This window comes from Chiloscyllium punctatum, chromosome 10 (genome assembly GCF_047496795.1).
Source record: "Chiloscyllium punctatum isolate Juve2018m chromosome 10, sChiPun1.3, whole genome shotgun sequence".
NCBI classification, from domain to species: domain Eukaryota; kingdom Metazoa; phylum Chordata; class Chondrichthyes; order Orectolobiformes; family Hemiscylliidae; genus Chiloscyllium; species Chiloscyllium punctatum.
In genome coordinates, this window is record NC_092748.1 from 44,961,276 (window position 1) to 44,978,656 (window position 17,381).

A 17,381-nucleotide genomic window follows, 5' to 3' on the forward strand; every position below is an offset into this window, starting at 1 on the left:
TCTTAGCTGTCCTCTGAAATAGCCTAGCAAACTACTCATCAGTCACAATGAAGTTTCAACACAGAAGTGAAACGGGATGGAACAACTGGCCCAGAAAAAAAGCAATGGCAGAAACATCCTTGTGAAACCTGCAAAGTCCTCCTTTCTAATATCTGAGGACTGTTGCCAAAAGTTGGTAGAGCTGTTTCACAGACTAATCAACCAATACCTGACAGACTAATAATCAAAAACTCAATATCTTACAGACAAAGTCCCAGACACCACCATTGCCATCCCTGGATATTTACCATTGGTAGGACAGACCCAGCAGAGGTGGCACCACAGTGGTATACATTCGGGAGGGAGTTGCCCTGGAAGTCCTCAACATTGACTGCAAATCCCTTGAAGTTTCATGGTTTCAGGTTAAACATGCACAAGGAAACCTCCTGCTGATTACCATATACTGTCCTCCCTCAGCTGATGAATCGTTGCTCCTCCATGTTGAACAACACTTGGAGGAAGCACTGAAGGTAGCAAGGGTGCAAAATGTGCTCTCCACGGGAAATTTCAATGTTCACCACCAAGAGTGGCTCAGCAGAAGTACTACTGATTGTTCTGGTTGGGTCCTAAAGGACGTAGCTGCTGGTCTTTGTCTGCGGCAGGTGGTGAGGGAACCAGCAAGAGGGAAAAACATACTTGACCTCAGGTTTACCAATGAGATGGCTGCAGATCCATCTTTCCATGACAGTATCAATGACAGCAACCACTTTTGGAGATGAAGTCCTGCTTTCACATTGAGAATACCTTCCATCGTGTTGTGTGGCACTATCACTGTGCTAAGTGGGACAGATTTTGAATGGATCTAGCAGCTCAAGATTGGCCCGCTGAGACTGCTCAGCCATTCAACAAGATCTTTTTGTGGATTCAGCTCCACTTATCTGCCCGCTCACCAAACCCATTAATTTGTTTACTGTTTAAAAAGCTGTCTTTGCCTTAAAAACTTTCATTGCCTTAATTGCTTCACCAGACGGGGAATTCTACTGATTCACAATCCTTTGGATGAAAAAGCTCCTTCTCAACTCATTCCTAAATTCGCTCCCCTTTATTTTAAGGCTATGCCTTCTAGCTGCAGCAGATTTGTACTCTAGCATAATCTGTAACGTCATGGCCCAGCATATTCCTCACTCGACCAACACTATCAAACTAGGGGATCAAACATCGTTCATTGGAGAGTACATGAGCGCATGCCAAGAGCATGGAGAAACTAACAGGTTTGGCAGTATCTCTGAAGAGAAGGCAGAGTTAGTATTTCAAGTTTAGTGACCCCGTTCTGAATAAGGGTCGCAGGATTCAAAACATTAACTATGCTTTATCTCCACAGATGCTGGCAGACCTGCTGAGTTTCCCTGTTTTTGTGTCCTGTGATTTTTTTTGTATTGGCATTAAAGTTATTTTCCTTTGAGACTCAGTAATGTTTTGTAGCTAATTTACCTTTTTCAGTTAAATATTTTAATTCAAATGAGTCTATCAGAGTGGTCTAGGTTCATAAACAATTAACAGTTCATAAACAATGGTGCTATCTTCAAGCAAATAGCTACACAAATGTGTCTCAGTTTCAAGCTCATTAGAAAATGTTTCACTTAGAGTTGCCTCTACAAAGCATTTCTGCTCATATTTAAAATATGAATAACATCGGAATGAACAATATCCATATTCAAGATTGTATCATGTTTAACTTGATCTTCGACAGAATGTATTTTACAAATGTAACAAGTGCCAGGTTTGGATAGATTACAGCATTATAGATTACTATTATTTTCAAGTATGTTTATAAACGATTTTCTTAACTTCAATGTTATGTATTGTCATGCGAAAATGAGCTCATGCTGTACAGATTACAGTCTTGGGAATGTGACTTTGATTATTATATGTTCTGTAATTATTCCAAATGACTTGAGATTAAATGGCGTCTTTCATGCCTAGAAAAATTAAAAACCGAATTCCCCAGCTGTCATTTTCTAAATCACTGGGGTCATGACATTTTGAGACAATTTTATTTTTAAAGATGTTACCATTGATCAAAAACTGAATTAACTGTTTAAGTACCTTGCAAATTAAAAAAAACTAGTCAGAACATGGGAATTCTGCGATAGGTAAGTCACCATCTGATTCCCCAAAACGTGTCTACCACCTACAAGGATTAAAATCAAGAGGGTGAAGGAATATCATCCACTTGCCCTCAATGAGTGCAGCTCTGACGACACTCAAGTAGTTTGACACCATCCAGAGCAAAGCAGCCATCTTGATTAGCAACATTTACCATCTTCAATATATGTTGACTCCACTGAGCAATGCACAGTGTGTCCCATCTACAATAGGCACTGTAGCAATTAACCATTCTTCTTCAACAGCATCTTCCAAGCATTTAACCCCGACTATCTGAAAGCATAGAGGCAGCAGATGCATTGGAATACCAGCACCTGCAAGTTCTCCTCCAAGCTACAGACCAACTTGATGCAATTCCTTTCCTGTTACAGGATCAAAACACTAAAGCTTTCTCCCTAAGAGCCTTGTGGGTGGTCCTACATGCAGACTGCAGTGGTTCAAGAGTTTGGATCAGTATCACTTTTTCAAGGGCAGATAGGCATGGAAAATAATTGCTGGTCTAGCCAGCAGCATTGACATTTCATGAATGAATTTGAAAAAGTATTTGAGATCTGCAAGTATCTGTATGAATGCAATCCAGTAAATTGCATAGAATTAATATATAACATAGGTTATTCAGCACAGAATAAAAGCCATTCAGTCTAGTGCACATCAAAATTTTTGTTTCATTTGAGCTGCCTTGCAACCCTTTCTCAACGAAATTTGTCAGTGTAATCCTTTATTTTCTTATCTCACATAGGCTTATCTAGCTTCCTGTCACTCATCCTCTCCCTGGGGTTTTGAGTTCCACATTCTGACTACATATTATATAACATGCTGGATTAATACCACAGACAATGGGAAGGGGCTCGTTTGATAACTTTATTGCAGTAACGTTATGATATTTATGCCTTTATCTGTGAAATTATATAGGTTATGAGCACACTGAAGTATTTGCCCGATAGTTTTAAAGTTTTTGCCACTGATGATCTGACTTTGGTTCAAGGTGATGTCAAAAGCTCTATTTGGAGTGACACCACAGGGAGATAGCTTTATAATATTTTGTCTCCAGACCACTTGCTTCATTCACTATTCCTGAGGTGCAAGCTGCTTTAATGGAAGGCAGTATGCATCAAGGCTGCTGCTGATGCCACTCCTGAGAAATGAGTGAAGGATGACAAAAATTGGAGACAGATTATGGTATGAGAGAAATTAGTAACATCCAGGGTGCATTTGTGGTTTGAGGATTGGATGGTGGTCACAGAGGTCGTCAGTTGCACTATGGACCAAACTACTCGCATGAAAATTCAGGTCAATGTACCTTCGGAAGCATGGGAATGGGATGTTGACCCATTTCTTCCATGCAAAAGCCCTGCTTCAGCCGATTCAAGTTTGGAAACTCTTAGTTTCCATTTGTTTTGGGTTTCTAAGAGACATAGGTAATGAAAGTAAGGATGCTAGATTCATGGAGGAGAAAGTGAGGACTGCAGATGCTGGAGATCAGAGTTGAAAAGTGTGGTGCTGGTAAAGCACAGTCCGTCAGGCAGCATCCGAGGAGCAGGAGAGTCAATGTTTCATGCATAAGCTCTTCAGACTGGTTACATTTGACCTACAGGGCGAATCATGGCCCAGTCTCTGGATTGCAAGGACACTAATTGCTGGGCTCTGATAGGACTAAGAGCCTGACTGACAGTGGCCAGTGTCCTGAACTGGAATCAGACCACCCCCTTGACTGACAGTGGTGACACCCCTTGACTGACCACAGACCCCCCTTCACTTCAATAAGAACTTGCTGTTGGACTTTCAGACATGGCCATTTGCCTGAAACATATGCAGTGTATTTACCACATTAGTTGCTAACGCATATTGTAGGTGTGACATTGATATAGCATGATGTCCGTACAGCAACCTGCCCACCCCTTGGCTTTTTAAGGTTCTGAACTGATAAGCTGACTCTCTCTCCCGCTGTGCCAAAATGTGATACAAACGAGAGATGCTGACAGCTTGTCGGTTAGCACTGAAGAGTCTACGGGTTAAAAGATAATGCAAGCTAAAAAGCCCAGCAGCCTCCAAGTCAGTGTAATGAATGAGTGCTAAGAGAATAAGTTAAAAGTCATAAGGTGCATAAGATGTGTCTGCATCACTACATGCAAAATGACCCAGCAGAAACTCGCAAGTTACAAGTGCCCCTGAGCTCCAAAATAAAATTCCGAAGCACTAAAGTTGTGTGTGAGATAGTCCAAACGTAGCTATGATGATGTGGTGAGGCTGATGTTTGGTGATGCCCAATTTTATAGATGAAGCATTGAAGAGTACAGTATCCATGGAGCTTGTGGGGAAATGGTGGTGGAGCTGTCCAAAGGGGAAAATAGAAAGCTGCTGGCACCACATAACAGCCTGACTTTCCTGTCAGGAATTTGTGCTGCCTGGTTTTCATTGGGAAGGAGGGGAGAATTTTGAGTTGCACAGAAATGAGTTATTAGCTGATAATGAGATGCAAATTGTAGGAAATAAGGTCGTTGCTGCTCATTAGCAAGGTTCAAAATGCATACTTTTAATATTAACTGGAAAATCAGAAATTCCATTTGCAACATCGAGATCAGAATTTTCTGTTTATTGTATATTTTCCTAACTAAATCACCAATGCCTACTTAAGTAATGTGAAAATTCCAGGGTTTGTCTGAATCCATGGCACCTGAGCACTTGGAAGAATACATGGAGTGGAGTAGATCAATTATTGTAAAGAAATAACTTGTTCAAAATCAATGATTTGGCACTTCTTATTCTGAAGTCATGTACTCAGTTACTGAAATGATGGAAAGAAATAAAGTTAAATTCAAAAACTCCCAATTTCAAGGCAGGAAGAATTGAAGTGGAAGTAGGCAGAAAAAACACTCTGAATAATGCACTTCCTTAAGAAGTCTTATAAAGAGAATGACTTGCTTAGAAAGAGGAGTGCCTTTTGGTATATCAGCCACACATTATAAAGTTCTTTTGGATACGTTTATTATAACAACCCTGTTTAAAAATATACTATCAATCCTCTGTGTCTATCAAAATATTTTTAAATGTAGTGTCTAATTTGGGAATTCTGTGTAAAATAAACACATGCAACTATAAATGCTTCAAATTTTCTTCTTTGGATATGAAAAATGCTTCTTTGGCAAGCAACCAGAATATGTGAGCATTTATTGAGGACTTAAGTTTGCGTTTGCTTTTTGGCTGTTATGGAACAAAGGGATACTTGTCAAATCAGTGTATACGTGACAGCCTTAGTCATAATTAAGAGCTTAAAAATGTGTTGCTGGAAAAGCGCAGCAGGTCAGGCAGCATCAAAGGAGCAAGAGAATCGACGTTTCGGGCATAAGCCCTTCTTCAGGAATGAGGAGGGTGTGCCAAGCAGGCTAAGATAAAAGGTAGGGAGGAGGGACGAGGGGAGAGGGGCGTTGGGAATACGATAGGTGGAAGGAGGTTAAGGTGAGGGTGATAGACCGGAGAGGGGGTGGGGGCGGAGAGGTCGGGAAGAAGATTGCAGGTCAAGAAGGCGGTGCTGAGTCCGAGGATTGGGACTGAGAAAAGGTGGGGGGAGGGGAAATGAGAAAGCTGGAGAAATCTGCATTCATCAAGGGATGAATGTAGATTTCTCCAGCTTTCTCATTCCCCCACCCCCTCTCGGCCTATCACTCTCACATTTTTAAGCTCTGTTCTCCAGCATCTGCAGTCCTCACTTTCTCCTTAGTCATAATTAATACCTGTGCATTAAGTTAAATGTTTGTGAGTATTTGAGTTTCAGCTCTGGAAAGCCAAAAACAGACATGACTACAGATATTAGATTACCAGATTAACTGCTGTGTGTTGAATCCTTTCTATTTTGCTGTACTACCCAAGACATCAGGAAAAATATTCTCAATAATTATATTTGATACCAATCTACCATGAAAATGTATGGCGTGTGTGGTATTTCAAAGATGGCTATTCCTGTTACTTGCTTGTATTTGCCATCTCTACTAGTATGTGATACTGGGTAAGCATTGTTGCTGGTAGTTCACTGTCAGCAACTCCCCTTTGGCATTGCTTTGTTTTAGGGCTATATATCGATTGGAGTTAAAGCACATACCATTATGTATCTACAGAAAGGGGCATTGTTCTTAGATAACACGTAGATTTATTGCATGAAAGCAATGAGTACAACTACATTTGGTCAGGCCTAATTACTAGAACTTTAAGGAGTTGGCACAGAGACCTTTGCCTCCTCTTAAAGATGGAACAGACCTTCTTCACCAACAGACTGTATATGGCGTCATTGTAATGGGTGGGACCAATCTAAAATGAATATTAAATCTTCACAACCATTGTCTTTTGAACATCTCCCTTTAGTTAACCCATTAAACAATGGGTGAAGCAAGTGTAACATGAACATTGACCATTTTGGAATCATTAAATCTGCCTGAGAACTGTAATTGTTTATAGGTTTATGTCAGCTGTAAAGAATTTATATTGCTTCCCACTATTGGATCCTTATGTTTGCATACACTTGACTAGCAGATTTTAAAATTGTGAAGAATTCAGATGAGAATGTCTGAATTGTCAGAACTTTTAGAATTATGTATCAGTTTAAAGAATGCCCAGGGATCCAAGGAAGAATCTTTAAAACCAGATTGATTCTGATAAAATGCAGTTACACGCATTCAAGTCTCAGGATTGGGGAGTCAGTTGAGAACACATTGTTGGATTGTATTGGCACAGTTTCATTGATGTGGAGCAAAAATTATTTCACATCATAAATTGTATTGTAAATGTAAAATAGACAACTGTCAGTTAGCTCAAAAGTGGTCCAAATTCATAACAGAGCATTGTTACTTAGATACTTACAAACTTAAATTGCAATTCAAAGCTCATGGTGTTTGTATGAGTATCATATTAGAAAGCAACAATGTAGTATTCCTGTGATATGTGATAGTAAACAGACAGCATGCAAGATCCCTATGATATATGATATTAAACAGCAAAAATATGGAATCCTTATGATATATGATATCAAGCAGGAAAAGTGCACAATCCCTATTCTGAGATGAGTGTTAATTTAATATGTTCCAGTTGTTGTTTGTCACTCAGGCTATTTTTTCTATCACTTTTATAGGCTGTCATATTCAATAATAAACTATTCTGGACAACGTCTTCGATGGGAGGGGACTGGATGTTTCATTTTTTGTTCTTTTTTTCCATTTCAAAGGTAGGTTTTAAAATTTCCTGAGATTAACCCAGTTAGCAAATACATCAAAACCTTTTTGGCCATTCTCATTTGATGTTTAGAAATTCAAGTGCGCTACACAACTTATAAATAAAAGCAGTGTTATTATGCTTATGAAATGGTAGAGCTGCATAATTTGTTTGGATGGTGAACTTGCTTTTACTGGAAATTTACATTACTTATGAGGCAGCTTTACTGGGATAACGTGCAGAGAATTCTCGCATTTTCGTCATGAGAACTCTTTAATCAGTGTACAAATATCAATACCATCAATATAATTGACCTTAAGTTGCCTATGTACCTATTCAGTAAAGGCCACCCAATAATCTAGTTTGAAGGTTTATGCTTGAGTCAGTACATGTGGTATATCTGAAGTAATGAACCATGGCACAACATGCTCTTGGAATTTCCAGTTTTGCACTGTAACATCTATAAGATTTTTTTCCTGTTGAGGAAGACTGCAGTCCCCTCATGGTGGGGATGAGGGTTTTAGCACAGTTGGGGAGGGGGTTTGCTGGGTTGTTGGTGATCTGGTGTCTGAAATGACAAACTAACAAGCTCATTTCTTGGCACTAATGGAAATGCTGTTCAGTATCTCAAAATAATGCCAATTATTAAGCATTAGTTAAGTTTTGTGGGCGGCATGGTGGCACAGTGGTTAGCACTGCTGCCTCACAGCGCCAGAGACCTGGGTTCAATTCCCACCTCAGGCGACTGACTGTGTGGAGTCTGCACGTTCTCCCCGTGTCTGCGTGGGTTTCCTCCGGGTGCTCCGGTTTCCTCCCACAGTCACAAAGATGTGCAGATCAGGTGAATTGGCCATGCTAAATTGCCCATAGTGTTAGGTAAGGGGTAAATGTAAGGGTATGGGTGGGTTGCGCTTCGGCGGGTCGGTGTGGACTTGTTGGGCCAAAGGGCCTGTTTCCACACTGTAAGTAATCTAATCTAATTTGCATAAAAGCTTAGTTTAACTGATATTCATCTCCACAGATCTACACATGTTCTATGTCTCCAACAATATGTTTGTTTTGTATCAGTTTGCAGTGGTCATGACTGAGAACAGTACACGGAGTGTAACAGCAGAACTGTATCACGGATTTGGCTTCACCAGGCAAAAAATAATGACTGCGCAGTATGAATGCTACCAGAAGATTATGCAGGCTCCTGCACATAAGGAAAATGGTAAAGGAAGAAGTGACTGTTTTGTATACATGCTAATGTGTCAGTGATTGCCCTTTTATTCAGGGTCCTGCCCCACTGCCAGCAACACATTCTTCTAAGTTGTTGTTCAATTGACACTACTCAATTTTACATTGATTGTAAGGCAAGCTGCTTATTGCTAATGAATAATAAATTAGGTGACTGCAATTTAAAATGGTCAGTTAGAACTATCTTCAACGTTTATAGGATGAGGCAAAGTTGAGGAAATGTTAATGTAGCAGGTCATAGTCACGATACTATATTGGCATTGAGATGAATGCATAGTGCTTTCAGCCAAGTTATGGAACTCAAACGTGAAGCTGCCCAACTCAGATCCAGGGAACAGGTGTGAGGCCAGCTTAGGGAGGTAGTCTCACATTGCCTAGACTTTGCAGCAGCCGCTGCACAGTAATCATTGGTGGAAAGAAAACCTTTTAACCTTCATTTTATTTTTAGGAAGGAGTCATTAAAACTTGAACCTGTATGAGGATGCCATTGTATGCAGTGCTGCTCATTCTTCCACAGACCTCTGATTTCTTTGATTAGAGACTGACAGAGAATTTGGCAGTACCACTCAGACATTTAGTTTCACACTGGACATCGTAATATCGTGCTGCTTTCTACAAATCTCTCAGTTCTGGTTACTGCCACTTCCAAAAGCTGCAAAGTGTGTTAGTGTCAAAGAACATTGTGGATACAAGTGTGCATGGTGTTTGCTTCTTCTAATGGATTCATGGTAAAAGTGTGAAATCTGTTTGAACTGAATTTAGGGTTGATTGGTGAGAGAATGACTGACACTCTGGCAGAGTTACAATAACTCTGCAGAGACAGTAGCTGAGATATTCCAGAGAATTTCTCCTTTCCCTGATGCTGCTTCAACTCTACGGTGTCAGAAATCCCTCTAACCCATGGAAACAACATTGCCACTGTATTTCTAGTAAAGTAACATTGAAAGGAACATCTCAGCATTTGCTGCTCACTTCTTCAAAGGGTTTGTGCAAGCCCCACCTCTACTCCTAAAATCACATGAGTCGTGGGCATGTGGAAATGCCATCACCTCCACGAAAGCCAAAGAGATAGGAGTAGCTCATCAATCCTGCTCTGCCATTCAACGTCATCATGGCTGACCTTAGGCTTCAAGGCCAGCTCCTGCCCACTCTGTATCCTTTGCTTCCATGAACACCAAAAATACATTGTCAATCCCAGTTTTAAATATATCCACAATAGATCCTGAACCTCCAGGGAAGAGAATTCCAAAGAAACATAACCTGACTGAAGAAATTTCTCCTCATTTCAGCCTGAAAGGACTAACCTTCTATCCCGAGACTTTGCTGTTGTGTTTTAGATTTGCTGACTAATCGATCCCACAGCATTTACCCCATCAAGCCCCTTCAAAATCTTAATGTCCTAACATTTACAGCCATTCAAGAAAACAGTCATAACCAATGTTTCAAGGACAGCTAGAGATAAGCAGTAAATTCTATCCAATGATGTCCAAGTTTCAACAATTAATTCTTTTGTTGTTTAAATAAAAAATGTGCTTTGGTGCACTAAAGATGTTCCATAGCCTTGATCTTATTTGTCATCTGTAAAATATAGTTATCAAGGGAAGTTGGGTATGAGTTAAATAGAATTGATTGATGATGATCCAACCTAGGACAGGCTCATGGGCTAAACAGCCTCCCCTTGTTCCTATCTTCCCACAATATGGGGGAGAACTGGTCATCAGAAGTTACAACAGAAACTGCTGGAAATAAAGAATGGGTCAGACAACACCTTAAGGAAATAAAGTGTGCTGTTCTGTATTAGGTTTGAGCTTATTATCAAAAGTCAAAAGAATGGATTTATTCACCTTTTAAAAGATACACACTATTTATTCTTTAAAGTATAACAAATTCAAAATATTTGTTCTTTTATTGATTGGACAATTTACATTTCAATCCATTGGCTTTACTTAGTATTTTATTGGCATTACTGATATTCATTCTAATTAAGAAAACCACAGGGAGTACGCAAACCTTGAATGAGATTAATCTTTGTCCTTTTCACCATTGTGCCTTTTCCCCTTTGCTCTGCAATTGTACAGTGTTATCTGTCAGCAAATCTAGCAAAAGGACTTGAGGGTTTATAGTTAGTGTAGCTTGATCATGGAATGCAGGATTCTGTCACTAAGCCCTTGAAATCTAAAACAAATTTTGTCCATTTTTTAAAAAAAACTCAGCTTCACATTGTTATATTTAGCATGAGAATATTGACTAAATGTATTTTTTTTACAACTGCTGGCTTCATGTTTGTATGTAGCCTTAACATCACATGATGAAGTGATAGAAGGGCATTTAATTTTCAGATTGTGGAAATTCTGGCATCATAGGGCTGGTTATTAGATGCTCCTACCAGCTGTGTTTTAAGTGGGGAAGCATGTGAGATAAGGAGACTGGCTAGCCCATCTCATTGTCATCTATCCCCAAGTTCCCTCCTATAATATCGAGCTTGGACATGTACCAAAATCGGCAGCACACTCTCAATATGTAAATAAATAATTAAGGGTCTGTTGTGCTAGTTTGAAGCTCAATCGATCTAAATGTTACACTTGTCCATCAGAGGCATATTCGAACAAAGCAGTACTCCACTTCCTTCATTCTTTAGAACACAGCAAATTATGACTGGGTTTGACAAACCTAAATTATATTACACCACAGAAAAGATTTGCCCAATCGATGCCAAAGTTTCTGTTTAGCATGATCTCCCACTAAGGTTCCAAACCTCCACCCAAAACCTCCGGACTTATCTCAATTCAGCGCTCCATCATAAATTACTTCCTAATTGGCCTGTGTGGCTCAATGGAACACTGGCACTGAGAGAATCATTGGAGCTGCTATCAGATTGGCCAGCTAATCCAGAGTTTGTGCTGTGTCCCCATTTGGGGAAGTCCCATTGTGATGTTATTTAGCTCACCAGCAGCAGTGAAGGGCTGCAGGATGGGTTTCATTTAGACCTGTCGGTAGACTGTTTTCCTTTCTTCCGGGGAAATAAATTGTCTGACACCCATCTGTACACAATTTTAGAAGGATTTGATTAGCCCGTCATTCCTGGGAGGTACCCAAATGATCCCACCTCCTTTCTCTTTCACCATAAGTCTTCAATTTGTTCCTTTTCAAATATACAGCAAACTTTTCTTTGAAAGTCACTGTTGGTGCTTCTTCCATCAGATTTTTAATTATGTCTTCCAGATGGGAACATCTGACTGGATAACAATGTTCTCCTAGTTTTCCGTCAAGTGACTTTGATAATTATCTTAAATCTCTGCTCCCTGCTTTCTGAACTTCTTGCCAATTTTTCATTATTTATTCTCGTGGGAAGTTTTAATTGGATAAATATTTTTCACAAACATTTTATTTGCTTAGGAAGGGAAACCACTAAAAGTACCATGCCCTGATCGTTTTGTTAGAACCATATCTCGATGTGATATATATTAATATATTTTAGGGTAAATGCTGAGAGATCCTACAGAGCCACCAGAACTCTTAAAAAAAAGTTTGTTGAGGGGAATTTAGATAAATACATGAGGGAGAAATACAAGATAAAGAAAGATGGATAGAAGATCATGCTAAACAGAAACATTGGCATAGACTGGGCAAAGCTTTTCTGACGTGTAATATAATTCAGGTTTGTCAAACCCTGTCATAATGATAATGCCCTTTCTAAAAATAAAACACAATGCAGTGGTATCATTAATTGCATTGGGCAAAGGTGGCAACAAGTAATCTTACTGGATGACAGAAATATTTTCTAGTATTTCTTCCAGTGTTATTAATAATTCCTTTTATTCCTTAGAGACAAGCACTGCGTGTAGCAGGACTTGGGATGGATGGTTGTGCTGGGAAGATGCACCTCCTGGAACAGTGGCTGTCCAGCATTGCCCTGATTATTTTCAAGACTTTGATCCATCAGGTATAGTCAATATTGCTCTGTCAATCCCAACTGCTGTAATCATGACTCAGACTTTAAGCAATGTTCAGGTTTACATGAATGGGTATATTCATGAAAGAGTCTAGTCATCTTTGGCAATTCTGGATGTGGATGACTTTTGGATTGACAGCTGATGAGAGAGAAAAATTGAGCAGTTTGGGCCTGTACTCTTTGGAGTTTGGAAGAATGAGAGGAGATCTAGTTGAAGTGTATAAGATGCTCAGGGGGATGTGGAGTGAAGTTTCCTCATGTCGGTCAGTCTAGAATGAGATGTCATGGTTTTAGGCTAAGTCGGCGGTGGGGGTGGGAACCGGTTTGAGGTAGACATGAGGGACATCATGGATCTTTGGAGTTTATTATCCTAGAGTGGGTGTAGATGCCAGGACATTGACTCAACTTAAGATTTTTAATTAGTAATGGGTGGAAGTGTTATGCAGAGTGGAATTGAGGCCAAGATGAGATCATCTGTGATTGTGTAAAATGGTGGAGTAGGCTGGAGGGACTGAACTGCCTACTCCTGCTCCTAGTTCTTACATTCTTATGAAAGTGGCTACTGCCCCAATTGGCTGGCCAGAAAGATGTGTTGCGCTGATCTTATGAAAAACAAGACTTGCATTTATATTCTAAATGTTAAAACCATTGATCATGGAAAAGTACTTTAAAGCTATTAAAATACGTTTTGATATAATGAGGACATTGTTGTAATGTAGCAAATATAGTAATTAATTTGCACACAGGAGTCTCCCACAGTCAGCAATGTGCTAATGACAAGATAATGAACAGAATCTTATAGAGTTCAGAGTGATGTGGAATTCCTGATGAAGGGCTTATGCCCAAAATGTCGACTCTCCTGTTCCTTGGATGCTACCTGGTCAATGAAACTTGACAATAACCAGAGTGGGTATCTGGCAGAATCCACTCACTGCTTATTCTGAAGCAACTCCATGTAGGACAATAGGCATCAGCATGGCTCCATGGGCACCAACCACATGCAGCCCAAATCCAGAGACATTGGCATTTAACATATGCTTGCCTTGAAATACCCTCATGGCACATCTCCAATCCATTTACAGGATACTGCACTGGCAACTACCATTATACTGCTACAACAAGGACACTGTACACTCAGGGACATACACCCAGGTCATGGTCTACACTAGACTATACATCCAGGCTATTCGCTTGCTGATATGGTACGCACTCACTTTGAGCTTATTTGGATGCTCACAACATTAATGTGCCTTGCCTTTTTGAACTTTGATCTATTAGCCAGAGATACCAAGCTCACATTATTTCTGTCTTGCCTTGCCCTCTACCACAGATACAAAGGAACTTGTCATCGTTGTCAGCAGACCTCAGTCAAGTCAACAGGGATAGCCTTTATTCAGGGGGCCCCTGTGCAGGAAGTTGGGGCAGCCTCCAGTACCAGTCCAGAAGCTTGCACATGGTCAGTCAGCATACTACTTGGAGAAAGTGAGGACTGCAGATGCTGGAGATCAGAGTCAAGAGTGAGGTGCTGGAAAAGCACAGCAGGTCAGGCAGCATTCAAGAAGCAGGAGAATCTATGTTTCAGGCTTATGCCTGAAACGTCGCTTCTTCTGCTTTTCAGATGCTGCCTGACCTGCTGTGCTTTTCCAGCACATCACTTGACTTGAGTCTTTCTATCCTTTTGAGGTGTATTTTCTCCTGGAATGAGAGAGGGAGGTCTTAAGGGAGATGAAGGTGGGCGGCACAGCTGTTGGTTTTGATGCAGGTGGGGAGGTGTTCTGAGTGAGGGAGTAGGCAGTGCAGAGGGCATGCAGGGTTTGTGGTGTCAGGGGTTGAGGTGAATGAGGGAAGATATTAAAGGCAGTTGGTGAAATCAGTAAAGCATGAATCTTGTTAGGAGAGGGTAGACCAGAAGCAAGTGAGTGAGTGTGAGATATTGGACAGAAGATAGTGGCAGCCATGCTGGTGGAGTGGAGAATGTCATTGGCCCTCTTCCTGGGGTTCTGGGCATTCCCCTAGAAGTCTGAGAACGCTCTAACCCAAGTGACAATATTGGACCAGACTGACATGGCCTGGTGTTATGGTTGCCATGATGGGCCAAAGGAGAAAAGGAAGTCCCACTGTATCTAGCTAGACTTTTAGGTCTCTGCCTGCAAAGCTGGTCACTGATCTCTTCCTATCTTCCATGTCCATGGCCAATCCCAGGAATTGTGCAAGGCATCTCTGGCCTGTCTGGGTGCGGAACAGGCTTTTAAAAATGGTGTGACACCAAAGATGCTGATGAATTCCGAGATAGCTGCTGAGTGGCGAGTTGTTCTGAGATCAACATGTGGTAATGTGAAGCTGGAGCCAGGTGTGAGGGATGCCTTTGGGGCAGGGTACTTGGTGGATGAGGCGGGTTTTGTAAGATTATGGCAAGGAATCTTTCAAAATCTCATGGCAGAAATCCTTCCACAACTAAGTGTAACTTGCACCTAGCCAAAATACTGCAAGATTCAGCCTAGTCTGGTTTAATGATGTTCACTGGGGGATTAACCTTGGCCAGGACACTGAGGATAGCTCCCCTGCTCTTAGCCAATTTTTTCCATCCACCCCAGCTGCCAGACATGTCCTCACTTTACTATCTAGTCAGAAAGCTGGCCACTCTAACAGTGCAGCATGCCCTCAGCACCCCACTGGAGTGTTAGTATCGATTTTTGTAGGCAAAAGTGAGGACTACAGATGCTGGAAACCAGAGGTTAGATCAGAGTGGTGCTGGAAAAGCACAGCAGGTCAGGCAGCATCCGAGGAGCAGGAAAATCGCCTGACCTGCTGTGCTTTTCCAGCACCACTCTAATATAAACTCTGGTTTCCAGCATCTGCAGTCCTCACTTTTGGCTAGTTGATCTTAACCTTACTGCGAATCCTCCTTCAAAGATGCCTACCTTGAAGAAGTTCTCCTCCTCTCTTCATCAATTTTTGTAGTCAAGCCCTGGAGAGAATCTTGAAACTGAAATCTTGTGACCTCAGAGGCAATAAGGCTACGATCTGCACCAATTGAAACATTGTAAAACAATTTAACACAGTCTTGGGACCAATATGTTAGCCATTTGCATGATTGCAGGAATTACCATTTGTTACTGAGATGCCCTTTTAACATTGAAGAAATGCTTTGCCTAACATTGTCCGCAATATCTTCCAGGGATGTTTGAGCCCTTTCAAATCTGGAAAAATTCCTATCACACTCGAAACATTACCTCTATTATCTCTTCACAGACCTGCTGAGTTTCTACAACATCTCTGTTTTCCAGTGCTACAGCCACATGAGATCTTTGTACTCTTGCCTCTTGCACAAGTCCAATTTTCATTGTTTCACCACTTTTTTTTGGCAGTCTTAGTCCTAAAGTCTGAAATTTCCAATCTAAATCTCTCCACCTGCTCTCTACTACTTTACGTTGTTCCATTTTGACTCCTTTCACCAAGCCCTTGTTCACCTGTTCTAATCTGACTCAGTGCCAAATTTTGTTTGACTTTCCTATGAAGTTCCTCCAGACATTATTACCATGTAAGCTTTATGCAAGTGCCAGTTAATATTGTTTTTAACCCTGATTTCATCTAAACTTTCTGAAATCAAATGCATCTTTCCTGTTATTTAATACTCTGAAGTAGGCCTGAATAATTTATTTGTACATGTATTCACAGTCTTTCCACCTTCATCAGCTAGAAGCTAATTTTTGCACATCACTTTGAAACTGGATAAACAAAGAAATGTGCACTAAAGGAAGTGATCTGATTTTCTGAACATTATAATGCATTATTATTTGCTGACAAATGTCATTTCAGATACTCATAAGCATTACTATTGTGGCAATGATTGATGTCAAGACTGTGAATGCAGAACTGGTGCATTGTCACCTTATTGTCATTTGTCAAGTACATTCTCATAATATTTGAAGAGGTAGCTTTTATGACTTCACAACAATTGTGCATAGATTGGCTGCCATATTTGCTGCTTTGCAACAATTTCCTCATTGCTTCAAGACGTACTTTATTGAATTCCAACTCAAAGTCATAAGATGGTAAATAGAATAGGAATAGCCATTCGGCCCTTCAAATCTGCTCCTTCATTCAATTAGATAATGGTTGATCTTCTACTTAACAATACTTTGCCATTTAGCTCTTGATTTATTTATCTAGAAACATTTTTTGTGAACACGTCCAACCAGGTTCCCTAACCAGGGGAAACATTCTCTTTTTATATCTACCCTGTTGATTCCATGATGGCTTTTCAGTGTTTTAATGAGATACATATCGTAATTTTATACCCTAAAGAATGTAACCCTGGTTTATTCCTCTCCATCACATTTTCCTGTGAATTTCGATATTACTCAAAAAAAATTACAAAATGGTCAGAGATAGTACTTATTCTTTATTGACTTGAGAAGTTGGAGCATAGCAAATATTAAAAATAGCAATAGATGTTGCTTACCTAGAAGGTCAAAAGGCCAAAGCCCTTTTAGAGATTAAAGAGCATCATTGTGAAACTAAAGGAAAATAGGAAGATAAATCTAACATCCTTCATTTGGATTAAAGTAATTCTCAACCCTTCACACCTGCATACTTGCTATGAGCACAGTTATAAATGAAAGTTGAATGTTATTAATATTAAATTCTGGTGTTACTAAATACTTATGTTGAGGGTTTTATCCTAAGTCTCATCCATTCAGTATTTGATTCTTAAAGGAAGCCAAAATCCTCTAAATGATCATGGATTTTTTAGTTAAGATCATTTTGCTAGTTAAGTGCATTGTTAGGCTTCACCTTAATTATTCATTGATTTAATATTACAACAAAGCCTATAGAAGGGAGG

At 40.2% G+C, this 17,381-nt stretch overlaps 1 protein-coding gene across 1 annotated transcript in view; it reads left to right on the top strand.

Moving 5' to 3' along the window:
• calcrlb (calcitonin receptor-like b) overlaps positions 1 to 17,381 on the top strand; it is a 79,619-nt gene that overhangs the window by 39,631 nt on the left and 22,607 nt on the right. The window contains exons 2-4 of the mRNA XM_072579040.1: positions 7,265 to 7,357; positions 8,413 to 8,557; positions 12,410 to 12,526. Coding sequence (XP_072435141.1) covers positions 7,307 to 7,357; positions 8,413 to 8,557; positions 12,410 to 12,526 — 313 coding nt within the window. The 5' untranslated portion in view covers positions 7,265 to 7,306. The remainder of the gene's footprint in view (positions 1 to 7,264; positions 7,358 to 8,412; positions 8,558 to 12,409; positions 12,527 to 17,381) is intronic.